The sequence below is a fragment of the Molothrus ater genome, chromosome 6 (assembly GCF_012460135.2).
Source record: "Molothrus ater isolate BHLD 08-10-18 breed brown headed cowbird chromosome 6, BPBGC_Mater_1.1, whole genome shotgun sequence".
Taxonomy (NCBI): domain Eukaryota; kingdom Metazoa; phylum Chordata; class Aves; order Passeriformes; family Icteridae; genus Molothrus; species Molothrus ater.
The window spans coordinates 48,614,062-48,626,795 of record NC_050483.2 but is presented as its reverse complement, the minus strand read 5'-3'; the positions used below and the strand labels follow the sequence as shown (position 1 = coordinate 48,626,795).

The 12,734-nt window shown below is 35.6% G+C and overlaps 1 protein-coding gene across 2 annotated transcripts in view; it reads left to right on the top strand.

The window, feature by feature from the left end:
* ATG2B (autophagy related 2B) overlaps positions 1-12,734 on the top strand; it is a 45,176-nt gene that overhangs the window by 14,213 nt on the left and 18,229 nt on the right. The window contains exons 13-26 of one of the 2 annotated variants that reach the window (XM_036383182.2): positions 234-326; positions 498-686; positions 1,948-2,221; positions 3,322-3,427; positions 4,455-4,647; positions 4,812-4,954; positions 6,048-6,205; positions 6,459-6,631; positions 6,939-7,086; positions 7,910-8,109; positions 8,911-8,991; positions 10,655-10,761; positions 11,013-11,105; positions 11,920-11,990. In XM_036383182.2, coding sequence (XP_036239075.1) covers positions 234-326; positions 498-686; positions 1,948-2,221; positions 3,322-3,427; positions 4,455-4,647; positions 4,812-4,954; positions 6,048-6,205; positions 6,459-6,631; positions 6,939-7,086; positions 7,910-8,109; positions 8,911-8,991; positions 10,655-10,761; positions 11,013-11,105; positions 11,920-11,990 — 2,029 coding nt within the window. Of the gene's footprint in view, positions 1-233; positions 327-497; positions 687-1,947; positions 2,222-3,321; positions 3,428-4,454; positions 4,648-4,811; positions 4,955-6,047; positions 6,206-6,458; positions 6,632-6,935; positions 7,087-7,909; positions 8,110-8,910; positions 8,992-10,654; positions 10,762-11,012; positions 11,106-11,919; positions 11,991-12,734 lie in introns of both variants that reach the window. The other variant, XM_036383181.2, reaches the window with a different exon arrangement.

Below are 12,734 nucleotides of genomic sequence, written 5' to 3'. Positions count from 1 at the left end.
GAGTTGAGCAATGCAAAGGTTTCTTGTGGTGGTGATTATTCTTCCAGCTCTTTTAGTGGTCAGAGATATCCAGTAAGGTAGCTGAATATGTGGATTGAGTAAACAGTTGAGCTGGGGCTCTGTTCACTGACTTCAGTGTGTGGTTACCTGTCTGCTCTAAGTCAAATGTCATAAATATATTTTCCTGTGGCAACTCCTTATTTATTAAACATTTTTAATTTTTTTTCCTGAAGCTGTTGACATTTCATTCTGAAGAAAGAAATGATTCTCATTCTATGCCATGCCTTCAGCTGCATTATAAGCATTTAGATAATAGAGGACCTCAGGTAAGGTGGGAGATTAAAATGACTAAGTTTCTGTACAATAACCTTTGTCTAATTTGGTTTATTTGAACAGAAAATTGACTGTTAAACAGAGAGTTCTTAACTCCTACTTATTATAATTTGTTTCACTGTATTGTGTTGAAGATTTTAGTGCTTTTTCCTCTTTCTTTTCAGGGTAGTCAAGGGAGACTCAGCTCTGTTCCACAGAAAGCAGAGTTACAAATAAAGTTAAGTCCAGTGTTTTGTGAGCTGGATATTAGTATTGTAGACAGATTAAATTCCTTACTTCAACCCCAGAAACTAACTACAGTGGAGATGATGGCATCTCACATGTATGCTTCTTACAATAAGCACATAAGTCTGGTAAGTTTAAAGTGAAATTGATTAATGAACTTGCTGGGTTTTTTTGCAGGAGGAAGTCGGGGTGATAGTAAGCCTGAGACTGCTAGTTCTCATTGATTTGTCGTGGCTGAGGTGCTTTTTTTTAGTATGAGATTTTTTGTTGGTTGGTTGGTTGGTTGACTGAGGTTTGTTTGGTTTTTTCCAACTTCTGATAGTCTCATTTTGCATTCAGTGATTGTGTGCTTGAAAACAGACCAAAAGACAGTGGTAGATGCTTCACAAACTGCCTAAGTTCTCAGCTTCTTGAAGCAAGGAGAACTGGGCAAAAAAGAGTAATCTTGACTGACTTCTCATCCCTAATCTGTCCCATTATGTTCTCCAGCAGCTGATATAAAGTGTTGCTAACAATTCCACTTCTAAAATCTTTAATTGTCACAATCAGCCTAGTTGTCTCTGTGGTGTATTACCTACTTTTGGGGTAGGTGACAGAGAGAATGGGGGCCATTTGCATTGCATTCTATTGTTCTGGGACCAGCAGAAAGAAATTGAAGCTTACTTGCATTGGTTTGGCTTACCACAATAGCATTAAACTTAAAGACTTATCTTAAAATACTTGAGCAATGATGACCTGCATTTAACTGATTTTCTGCACAGCACCAAAATTCTTCATGTAATTTTATTGCTGCATTTACTGATTATGGAAAAATCAGCTTTCAAAACTATTTAAGAGACTCCTAAAATTGTAAGACATCAATTATTTCTGTAAATATAATTGTCTTGCAAGTTTGATTCCTTTCAACGATCAGCAAAAGCGGGGAGGGTATGAAGGACATGAAAGTGACAGGAGCTGGACACCCTGACTTCCTGAAGGGACAAATACACATGATAGTAATTCCTACTTTTTCAACAGCAGTTTTTAAACAAGTGTCTGAGACATGGTATTTCCTAACTGCAGCTGAATATTGTTTGGTGCTTTCACTATCTAATTTAAGAGGAAAAATAATTGCAAAAATAGCAGTTTTTTTTAAAGATTGCTAATCTCTGCAAAAACTTGACTTCTGAGTAGAATCTTCATGACACCTATAATAGAAAAGTATCCTAAGAACAGTTGCAGTTGGTCTTGATGTGGTTTTTTCTGTGATACAAATAATATTTTTCATTTTCAGATATTACATCATCAAAAGCTTTCCCCATAGTCACTTTTAATGCTATTTTCTCTAATTCAGAGGGTTTTTTATTCACTCTGGTTTGTGTTTTGTTTTTTGTTGTTTGATTCTTTTAGCATAAAGCATTTGCTGAAGTTTTTCTGGATGATTCACATACTCCTGCAAACTGTAGAGTTTCAGTTCAAGTCACTGCCCCAGCATTGAAACTCTCTGTTCGCTTCCCAATACCTGATCTACGGTCAGATCAGGAAAGAGGACCATGGTTTAAGAAATCACTTCAGAAGGAGATTCTGCATCTTGAATTTACAGATATGGAATTTAAAACTGAATTTATAGGAGGTTCGACTCCAGAACAAGTTAAATTAGAGCTTACCTTTAAAGAGCTAACTGGTAAGAATGTTAATATTATATTCAGAAGTCCTTTTTTATTTTTCTAGGTACTGTGTAGTTAAGAGAGAGGTTCTCTCATATGGAGTAACCCAGGGAGTGTCTTTCCACCTGAATTTTGCAGTAGATATGATATCTCTACTGTAATGTTGTGTTCTGTACTAAATAGCAAAGTCCAAACAATGCTACCATGAGGAGAGGCTGTGTGTCCAGTTTGGTGCTCCTCAGTAAAAGAAAGACAAGGAGCTCCTGCAGAGGGTCCAGTGGAGACTGCAAAGCTAATGAGGGGTCTAGAGCATCTTTAATATGATGAGAGGCTGCAGGAGCTGAGCCTGATCAATCTGGAGAAGACTGAGAGGGAAATCTCATAAGTATGTGAATATCTCAAAGACAGGTGTCAAAAGAATGGTGCCAGACTCTCTTCAGTGGTGCCCAGAGACAGGACAAGGAACAATGGCCATAAACTGAAACACAAGAAGTTTCACATTAACATGAGGAAGAGCTTCTATACATTGAGGGTTGTTGAGCACTGGAACAGGTGCCCAGGGAGGTTGTGGAGTCTCCCAGGCCCACCTTGGACACACTCCTGTGTAACCTGCCCTAGATGACCCTGCCTTGGCAGAGGGGTTGGGCTAGATAACATCCAGAGGTCCTTTTCAACCCTAGAAGTGCTGTGATGCCAAGATTGATTCCCTAAATAACTATCATTGAAAAACTTTAATAATTTCATGCCTCTAGTATCTTTCAAAGTAATAAATCTATGAGACTGATTTATATTTGCAATCTTCTCTGCTGTCTCATTTTGTGTACTTAATCAAGGCTGTGACAAAATACAGTGATGCTATAAATGTAAATGTTGGTATCTATGCATTAGAAGTGTCTGATTTTCCAACTACTGCTAGCTAAAAATAATGTGAAATAATTTTTGTTTCTAAAAGTTAGTATTAATTTTTTGGAAGAAGAGGTGACAAAATTTGCCTAAGTAGCTTAATAAGTAGCATTGGCTAGTTAATCTTGTTTGACTCCAACTTGAGGAGTGGCTGACCTGAAGTTAGCAGTTGTCATTCATCTGTTAATTTCTAAAAAATCTCGTTTCTATTCAGGTTCATTTGAAGAAGATAATGCAGAAACACCAGTAAAATTTTTTCAGGTGTCAGGTGGCACAGATGGAGATATAACATCATCATCAGACAATTTTGACTGGCCTCGGTAAAATAAATTTTCATGTTTTTAATGTGGATTCATTACATTTTTATGAAGCACTGTTGTTTTTCTAATTTTAATCCAGAATGCCTGTGTGGTAGATGATTGAAAATAATTTGCAAAGAAAGAGTATGTAACTATTAAAAAGACTCCAAGAATTTATAAAAAACCCTGTAACTTCAACATTTCTAATAATGCAATATGGTTTTTAATGTATGACTTCTGCATGGACTTGAGTAAATTTCACTGAAAGTTAGGTAAATGATTAGAGACTTGAAACTTTTTCCCATTTTTTTTTACTTTACCTTTTCTCTGCATTCATGACTGAATACCAAACCACTCATCCTAGTTGAATTTTGCCTCAAAATAATATAAGCCATAAGTATAGTAAGAATAATTATATTGTGACTGAATTATTGCAGCTTATATCACATGCAAGGCAATACAGTTCTTCAGACTTACTGAAGAGAAGGACCTGGCAGCTGAAGCATGTAGTAAGATGTTTAAAGAGGCAATTTTAGATTTGCTACAGAATTTGCTGTGTACATTGTTTGCCACAAAATTCAGTGGCTTTCTGACAGTAAGTTTCTGTGGACATTTTTTCTTTTATAATGGCACAAATAAAATTTTCTATAACAGTGTTTACATGTAAGAAGCTACACCATGCAGTAGAACATTTTTATAGCTGTTAATGGTCTAGTGAAACAGGTTTTATTTTGAGAGAGTGCTAGATTTTTCTTAGGTCACCTATATGATCACCTAATGGAGTTGAAAAAAGCAGACACTTAACATTTTCTTTTACCTGATGGTACCACGTTCCTTTGTGTGTATAAGTTAGTTTTTTTCTTAGTAATATTGTTTTGGGTAATAAAATATGTTATTATCTAATAAAAAAGTCCCTGGAATTTTGAGTTATTTAGTCTATGTGTATTTAAAGGCAAGCCAGTAGAACTAGTGGACATGTGACAGAGCATAAATATAAACATTTTAAGCATCTCTAATGGTTTATTCTGCTTAACTTCTCCAACGTCAGGATTGTATTGAAAATAAACCCTCTGGCTGTGCACTCTATTCTGGAAAGGATAGCAGCTGAGGAGGAAGAAGGTGATAATAACTTTCAAGAAGAAGAAGAAGGAGGGTCTCATTCTTTGAAGGATGTCTGTGATATTAGGAGACCAGAGCCTTCTCCATTTTCTTCTCGTAGGGTCATGTTTGAAAATGAAGAGGTACTGTAATATTTTGTTACTGCTTTGTGCTTATGATAGACAAAATGCATGTAATGTAGTGAGATGATATTCAACTTCTGGCTTCCACTTTTGGTTTTGTTTTGGGTTTTTTTGGTTGTGTTTTTTTTTTTTTTACTTAAGAATTTTTTTCTTTTTTCTTTCAGATGGTGATGCCAGGAGATATAGTTGAAATGACTGAGTTTCAGGATAAAACAATTAGCAATTCTCATTATGTACTGGAACTCACATTACCAAACATTCACTTAACACTACCAAACAAAAGCTTTTATGAAAAACTGTACAACAGGCAAGTATAACTGTTTTGCTTGGTTATCATGACCTGTACTCTCAGTTCTGTGTCACTTTTGATAAAAGCAATTGTCTAAGCAGGTATAGCAGGAACTCATTTGTATAGCTTATTGAAAAACACAAAGTGCTATATAAATATTTTTCCAAGTTAACATGACACCACTGTGTCATGCACCTGATCAGTGCTATGGCAGCTGACTGCTAAAAAGTGTTTGGCAGATTTTGTGAACAAAGGGTGAAGCTAAATAGTCTTTGGCTCTCAGTGTACACTTTGTTCAGATCTCTGTGCAATGTTTCATTTTGCTCTAATCTTTCTGATTTCTTCTTTAAACAGATTATTATACTTCAGAAACTTGCATTCAATTTTACTCTTCCCATCTAAAAATCTGGAGCTTGCAAGGCTGTCAGAAAAAAAAAATCTAATCCTGTTTTGTAAGGCTCACAAAGGTTTATGAAAATGTAGAGAAAGCAAGCCAAATTTATGGATGGGTGTTCATTTATTTCTGTTAGTTTGCTGTCTGAAAACCAGCAAAATACTACTAGATTGTTACTGTGCTGTGCAAATATGCAAGAGAGATTGTGATCTATTTTAGTCTCTGGTAGACATTACTTCCAGTATTTTCACTTCCAAAGTGACAAAGCAGAACCTTCCATTGAATATTTTGTTGGAATACTTCTGTACTGAATGTCTTTACCCTGACAGACACACTCACTTGAAATCAAAAGAATTACTGTTTCCTGCAGCTTAGTTGAAAATTGATGTGATCAAAATAAGGGTTTCTCAACTCCCACTCCCACCTACTGAGCAAATATATACCCACTTACAGAGTCTTTTGTGTCACTATCACATGTTAGACTTTGATATGTGCATACCATAATTACAGAAAAGAAGTTACTTCCATTTCATTTTTTTATTGCTTTTACTCATGAATATATTATTGTTTTGTGCTCGTGAACTTTATTTTCTCTGTTTATGGAGTCTGGAATCTGTTATATAAAGTCTGCAAAGGAATTATTCTTGACTGACTTAATATAAAATGGGAAGGAATATAGTCATATATTTTGTGTAATGATAGTGTATTTCTTCCTAGGATCAGCAATGATTTATTGTTGTGGGAACCCACAGCTCCATCTCCTGTAGAAACATTTGAAAACCTTTCTTATGGTGTTGGACTATCTGTGGCCAGCCAACTCATCAACACTTTCAGTAAAGATAGCTTCAGTCAATTTAAATCTGCAGTTCATTATGGTAATACACTTAATAAATTATCTAGAACTATAGTGCTTTAGAAGTGTAATTGGCTGAAGTGATTAAGATGTTAGTGGAAAGATTTTGTAAACTTATGGGAAAACATAAACCAAGGGAAAAAAAAAGTAGATTACTGTTTAATTGGGTAAAATAAGTGTGAAATTGAATTGCATTACCAATGGAGAAAGAGTGAGCTATTGGCATAATATGTGTACTAGCAAGAGAATGAGTTGTACTTCATTTTATCTATTAGATGATGAAAGTGGATCCGAGGAAGAAACACTACAGTATTATTCCACTGTCGATCCAAACTATCGGTCACGCAGAAGGAAAAAGCTTGACTCACAAAATAAGAACTCACAGAGCTTTCTGTCTGTTCTGCTAAATGTGACACATGGATTAGTGTCAATATTCACAGATGTAAAGGTAAGGCACTGGGGCTGGAACAAGTTTTTTGTTGTTTTGACCATGGGTGGCCCCTTCATGCTGTATGTACCTATCTGGAAGGAGGTGCTTTTAACAGTAATTCTGTAATCTTTATACTACTATAACTAGGCAGTAATGCAACACAGTATTTTGCAAATTCTGTGTACTTTGTTTCATGTGAGAATAACTGAAATGAAAGCCAGAAAACATGTATTGATAGCAATAGTTGTGTGATAGTTGTGTTAGACTGCCTAAATGCAGCAAACTGTCAGCAACAATAATTTTATCATTTCTCTTCCTTCAGCAGGATGATGGAAATACACTGGAAGGAAAATATGGTGAATTTTGGTTTGAGTTTAACGGTGGTTCCCTTTTCAGTGTGACTAAATATGAAGGTTTTGAGGACAGACACTATGTTTGTCTCCATTCTAGCAGCCTCAATTTATATCATCAAGGTAGGTATGGGATTGAGGTGGCTTTGGGGCTAAATTTGAAATCACCTAAGCTTGAAGCTTTTTAGGGAAAATGCTGTATTTTTTTCTCTTTAGTCTCCTAGTGTGTCATTTGGCACAATGAATATAATTTATGGCTAATGTTTCTAAATGCTACAGTATTACAACTTCATTATAACTGTATTTAGTTAAAGTTTAGCTCCAACTTTCTAGACAACTGCTGGTGTTCAGAGATACTGTGATCCTTTGGCAAATTAGCTGTACAGCCCATTCTTTACTATGAAAATGCACTCTTCCTACATGTTATTGGTTGTTTAATTGAAAAAAACTGCAGGTTACCAGTGGCTGCTGTGTTTTTCCTCAGTAGCTAGTTGTCATCCACAGGTGAAGAATTTTGGCTGTGTAGTTTGTCTATGTCTGGTAACCCCCATGTAGTTAAACCTTTCAAGGTTTCCCTTTCAGATGCCTGTGAATCAGTGGTGGTCATGTTTCAGTGCAAGGCTTAGTTATTGTCTCACTATCTCATAAGATGAAGAGGAGACACATATTCTCCATGTAACCTGTAGGAGATTTCTGTCCTTTATTTCAACATCTCTATTTTGTTGGGCAAATGAAAAACTCAATCCCTAATAGACACATTGAAGATAATAGCTAGAGCTGTGGTTTTAAATATTGGATCACCCATAACCTTCCCTTCACAGTTCTTTGTTGAGCATGACTAACTTTGATAATTAAAGTAATTCTGTAGGCATTAAGCATAAAAAGGATTTTCCTTCACACTTCATCAGTAACAGCTTTGGTAATTCATCCCAAAATCTCTTTGCAGGTTTGGTAGATGGAGTTGTCCCTTCCTCTGAAGTACGACTGCCCAGCACAATACGTCCCCATTGGTTAGAGCCTACTATTTGTTTTTCTGAAGAGGATGGTCTTAGTAGGACTACTTCAGATGGTGTAGGAATGGATAGTCCCAGTATGCTGACTGTTGCAGTCAAAATCCAATCAGATAAAATAGAGAGCAATACAAAGGTTTGTGTTATTTGTACTTTTATAAGTTGAGTTATCTCAGTTCTATGGAAGTATCTAGACATGGAGTTAGAAGGGTTACAGATGAAGAAGCCATTTAGTTCTCAGACATTAATTTTCAAACTACAATTTTCTCTTAGAATCTTTGGGTGGATTATAAAATTTAAGCAGCAGCTTAATTTACTAATTCTTCCAATGCTTCACTTTGCTGATCATACTATTTTTTTACTGAATGCATTTTTTGCATAGTTGACATTTTTTGTTTTTGTTGAGTTTCTCTGTTGTTAAAACAGGAAAGAACAAATATAGAATTACACTGCAGTTAACTAGCAGTGTCATCTAATAGGCAGCCTTTGCTTACCTATTTGGAATAGGACTGGTAAATGACAGTAGCATTCATTAGTGTGGCTGAAAGAGGACCTCTTAGCTGGCACAGTGGTGACAAACAGGTTGGTTGAATTATCTAAAGAAAGGTTCTGCAGACCAGCAAAATGTTGTGGGTGTTCAGTCTCACATGTGAACTACTTTAAGTTGGTACTGCTGGTACTCCTATTTCTGCTGAATCCTACAGTGAATGTGCAGGCAGCCTTCTTCCCTACCACCACCACAAAACTGCCATTTCTGCAGTGTCCTGTTGCAGAAAGTATGATGATACTGTGTTATCCAGGGTTTCTGTATTGGAAAGCAAAGTTTTTCTAGACACCAGGAGATTTTTGGGTGCAGAAGGGTAACACAGTTTCATAATCTACATGTGAAATAGTTACATGTTTCATGTAAGCCAAGTCATGCAACTTTGTTGTGCAGGAATTTCTGGTGGCTGTTGGACTGCGAGGAGCCACCCTTCAGCACCGTGTGTTGCCTTCAGGTTTAAGCTGGCATGAACAGGTCAGGCTGCTGCTGTTTTCTTGATTACATCTTCAATTTCAGTCTCATTGCCTTAACTATCAAACTAAATCTTGATTGAAAGTCTTGATGTTAGGCTGTGCTTTATTATCATACTCTGCCCTTGAAAGTGTTATTCTTTCTTTCCTGTTTCTCTTGGAGACCATTGACAGATGATAATCTTACTTTTAAATTATTTCTTGTCTATCCACTTGGTACTGTTCCTTCCATCATGCTAACTTTCTGCCCATAACATGTCAGGGAGGCTCTTGGCAGGGTTTACTTCATTCTGTTGGGCTTTGGGCTTTGGATTTTGTTTAAAATTCAGATGAAAAATCTCAGTGCAATAATATTCAAGTACATAAATAATCCTTAAGTTAAAAATACCCTCAAAACAAACGTGTTATTTGTAGTTCTGAAAGCATTTCTGTATTTTTCCTTTCTGCTCACTTTATCCCTCAAGTCTCATTTCTCAGTTGTATCTTTCTTGTTTTGTATTGCTGGAAAAGCAGTACTGGAGGACTTTGGGGAGGCAGTGAGCAGCAGTTTACACAAACACTTCTGAATGAGAAGGGTTGTAGTCATAGGTGTGGATGCAGAGGTAGAGCACAGCAGACAGGGCTGGAGCCCCTTGATCTGTGTGTGTGCACAAGGCAAAACATGCCATTAGCACAGGAGCAGTGTCCTTGCATGTACCTGCCCCATACTGGATTACAAACAGCAACCCTTGACACTCAGTCTGCTCCTGTTCATCCTCCAGTCTGTTTAATATGCTGATTTTAACATGCATTGTTACTGTATAGCTGTGTGGAGCTGAACTTGGGGCTTTGGACTCTGCTGTGCCCTTATTTTCTCCTCAGCATAATATCCTGTGGGTTTGTGTAACCTGCTTTACACCATGTCGCTTCTTTGCTCTGTGAAATTTTTCTCAAGTAACATTTCCAAGTGCATCACAGGCAATCTTTTTTGGAGGGGGAGGGATCAAATAAAAAAATTGTCCACAAAGGTAGTTAGAAGAAAAAATTAAAAGACTAGCAGTGATGGTATACCCCAGGCCTGGAATATTTTAAGAACTTCTATAGTATAACGTATTTAAGAGGGAACTATGACAGATGTTACAGAGGAGGATAGCAGCTAGTTTTATGTGGTAGTACATGAAAAAGCTGTTTATACAATGAATGTGCACATGGTTATGAGTGTATTTCCCATATCCAACTCTCAAGAAAGACTTGAAGATACCTTGAGCAATGCAGAGTTAACTAAAAGTTAACTTTTCAGAGAGAGAGCAAGGAAAATACAAACACTGTAATAACAGCTACAAAGAGGGATGAATAAGACCCTATTTGGGCAGTGTCTTAAAAATGCATTGTGAAGCTTTGTTACAAGGAGCCACTTGAGTGTATGTGGATTGGTCTTTTCCATAGCTTTGAAGCTTTTATGCAGTTTTTATGGGGGTTTTTTGTGTTGCTTACATTCCATGCTTCTCTCTAATAAGATATTGAGTAAGCATCTTTAAATATCTGAGGCTGTTCACACCTTTTCCTTCTACTAATCTAACATTTTATTGTCATACCTGTTACAGATTTTCTTTTTTGCTCTTTTGTGATGTGTAGTTGTTTGTTAATTTAATAGATATTGAAGTATTAATATTTTTTGTGATTTTTAGATTTTATATTTTTTGAATATTTCTGATGAGCCTGTTCTGGGATATAGTCCTCCAGCTACAATTACAACTTTTCATGTGCATCTGTGGAGTTGTGCTCTTGATTACAGGTAAGTAAAATGTAAGTGTGTCACTTGACACTGCAGCTGTATACTTACTCTTCAGGAATATTCAAGTTTGCATACTATGAATAATAGTTAGGCACTTTTGGAAAAAATACTTAACAGACATCCTTTAAGTAGAAGTAATTTAAAGTAGGATATGACTTGCCTAGATCTGAGAAGATGGAGTTAGGTAATCTGTAAGGCTTTGAGTGAACTTGAGTGCAGAGCACTAATTTGTTTTTCCAATTTGTTATTAGGCCCTTGTTTTTGCCAGTCAGATCTCTCCTTACTGTTGAAACTTTCAGCATTTCCAGTAGTGTTGCAGTAGATAAATCCTCTTCTACTCTCAGGTATGATTTAAATTATTATGAATCATGTAAGCTCCTGTAAAACTTGTAATGCCTGTCTGCTTTTTTGACCTCAGAAGCTTTCATGTTGTATAAATGATCACACTGGTTTCCGTCTTTTGAAATACACTTTGCTCACATGTAATCCTTCTGTTTTATTAGGTTAAATAATTTTGTTTATTTATACTTTTTAGTTAGATTGCTTTTTTTAACAATGAGCAATTCTGCATTTTTAATAAGATTGCAATGTCCTGAAATGAAGTTATGTCTATTTTATGAATTAGTAAGACCTTAAGATTTCTTATAATTTGTTACTTGGTGACAGTGTTTTAATTAATTGAATATTTAATGACTCATGAAAATATCTGTAACTTCTAATAATTTTCTTGCAACTTCAGTTGAATATTCATTCTGTTTTACCTGTTCTGTTGTGAAATACCTACCAAGTTGATTATTTTTATTGATAAAACCTTTTAAGTGATCTTTGAAACAAATGTTCTGTTAATTTTATTTAGAGACAAAAGACAAAAATACAAATAACTGTTAAGGATTAAGGCATTATTTCTTATTCTAGGAAGAATCAAATATATAAACTGAAATGTAAAAAATATATAATTAGCAATGGGGAAAATATCTTGCAGTAGTTAATTGTAAATAGATATGAAAATTATGAAAGGTTAAAGTGAGGAGTTTGAATTTAAGGTATGCTTGGTATATTTGTGTTTTAAAATATTTTTTATATACTAATTTCTTTTGACTTACTAATTGCCCAGCATTTCTTTAAGCATTTTTATTTCATCTTATTTTTATCTCTTAGGATAATTTTAGATGAAGCTGCTTTGCATTTGTCTGACAAATGCAACACTGTCATGGTGAACCTCCATAGAGGTAAGGATGGTTTAGATGTGACTAATCAATTGCAGAGCCTAAAAAACCAAAATTACAGGCATATTCAGTATGCATAAAGGTTATTTAAGAAGAAGACTGAGAAGCAGCAAGTAGAGTATGAGAGAATAGTGTAATGTTGCTAAAAGTCTGAGTGCTCTGGTTTGGATTTGTGAATCCAGAAGTATGTCAGAGAAGAGCACCTTGAAATTCCTCTTGTTACAATTTACTAATGGGTATTTGAAAAAGCATATGTTTAAAAATCTGGAGTTTCACAGAAGGAAATTTTCATAGAAAAGAGATCTCATGAGATATATATTATAAATAGTTGAACTTGAAAGGTGCTATATGGCACAGAGTTGTAGGTTCTGAAAAGAATCATACCAGCTGCGTTGATCTCATTGAAATAATAAGAACCTTTAAGGACTGAGGAACTTGAATCAATATTTACCAAAGGAGTTGGAGAAATAATGAAACCTTGTGCCCACAAATGTGTACTTAGCTTAGGTAAGAGATCTCTAGTAGGGGACACAGTAAAGGTATGCCTGTTTTGTTTAAACAACAAAAGAGGACAAATAAGTTATTAATGGCACTGAAAGATTAGTACAGTATGAACATGTGTTCTCTCTCACTTCAGCTAAAAACTAGAATGTTTAGTCATTCAGCTCCTGTGTGCCTTGGTTTCTCTAACTCACACAGATGGGATGAAGGTAAATATCTTAAAAGATTACACTGCACACAGATGGT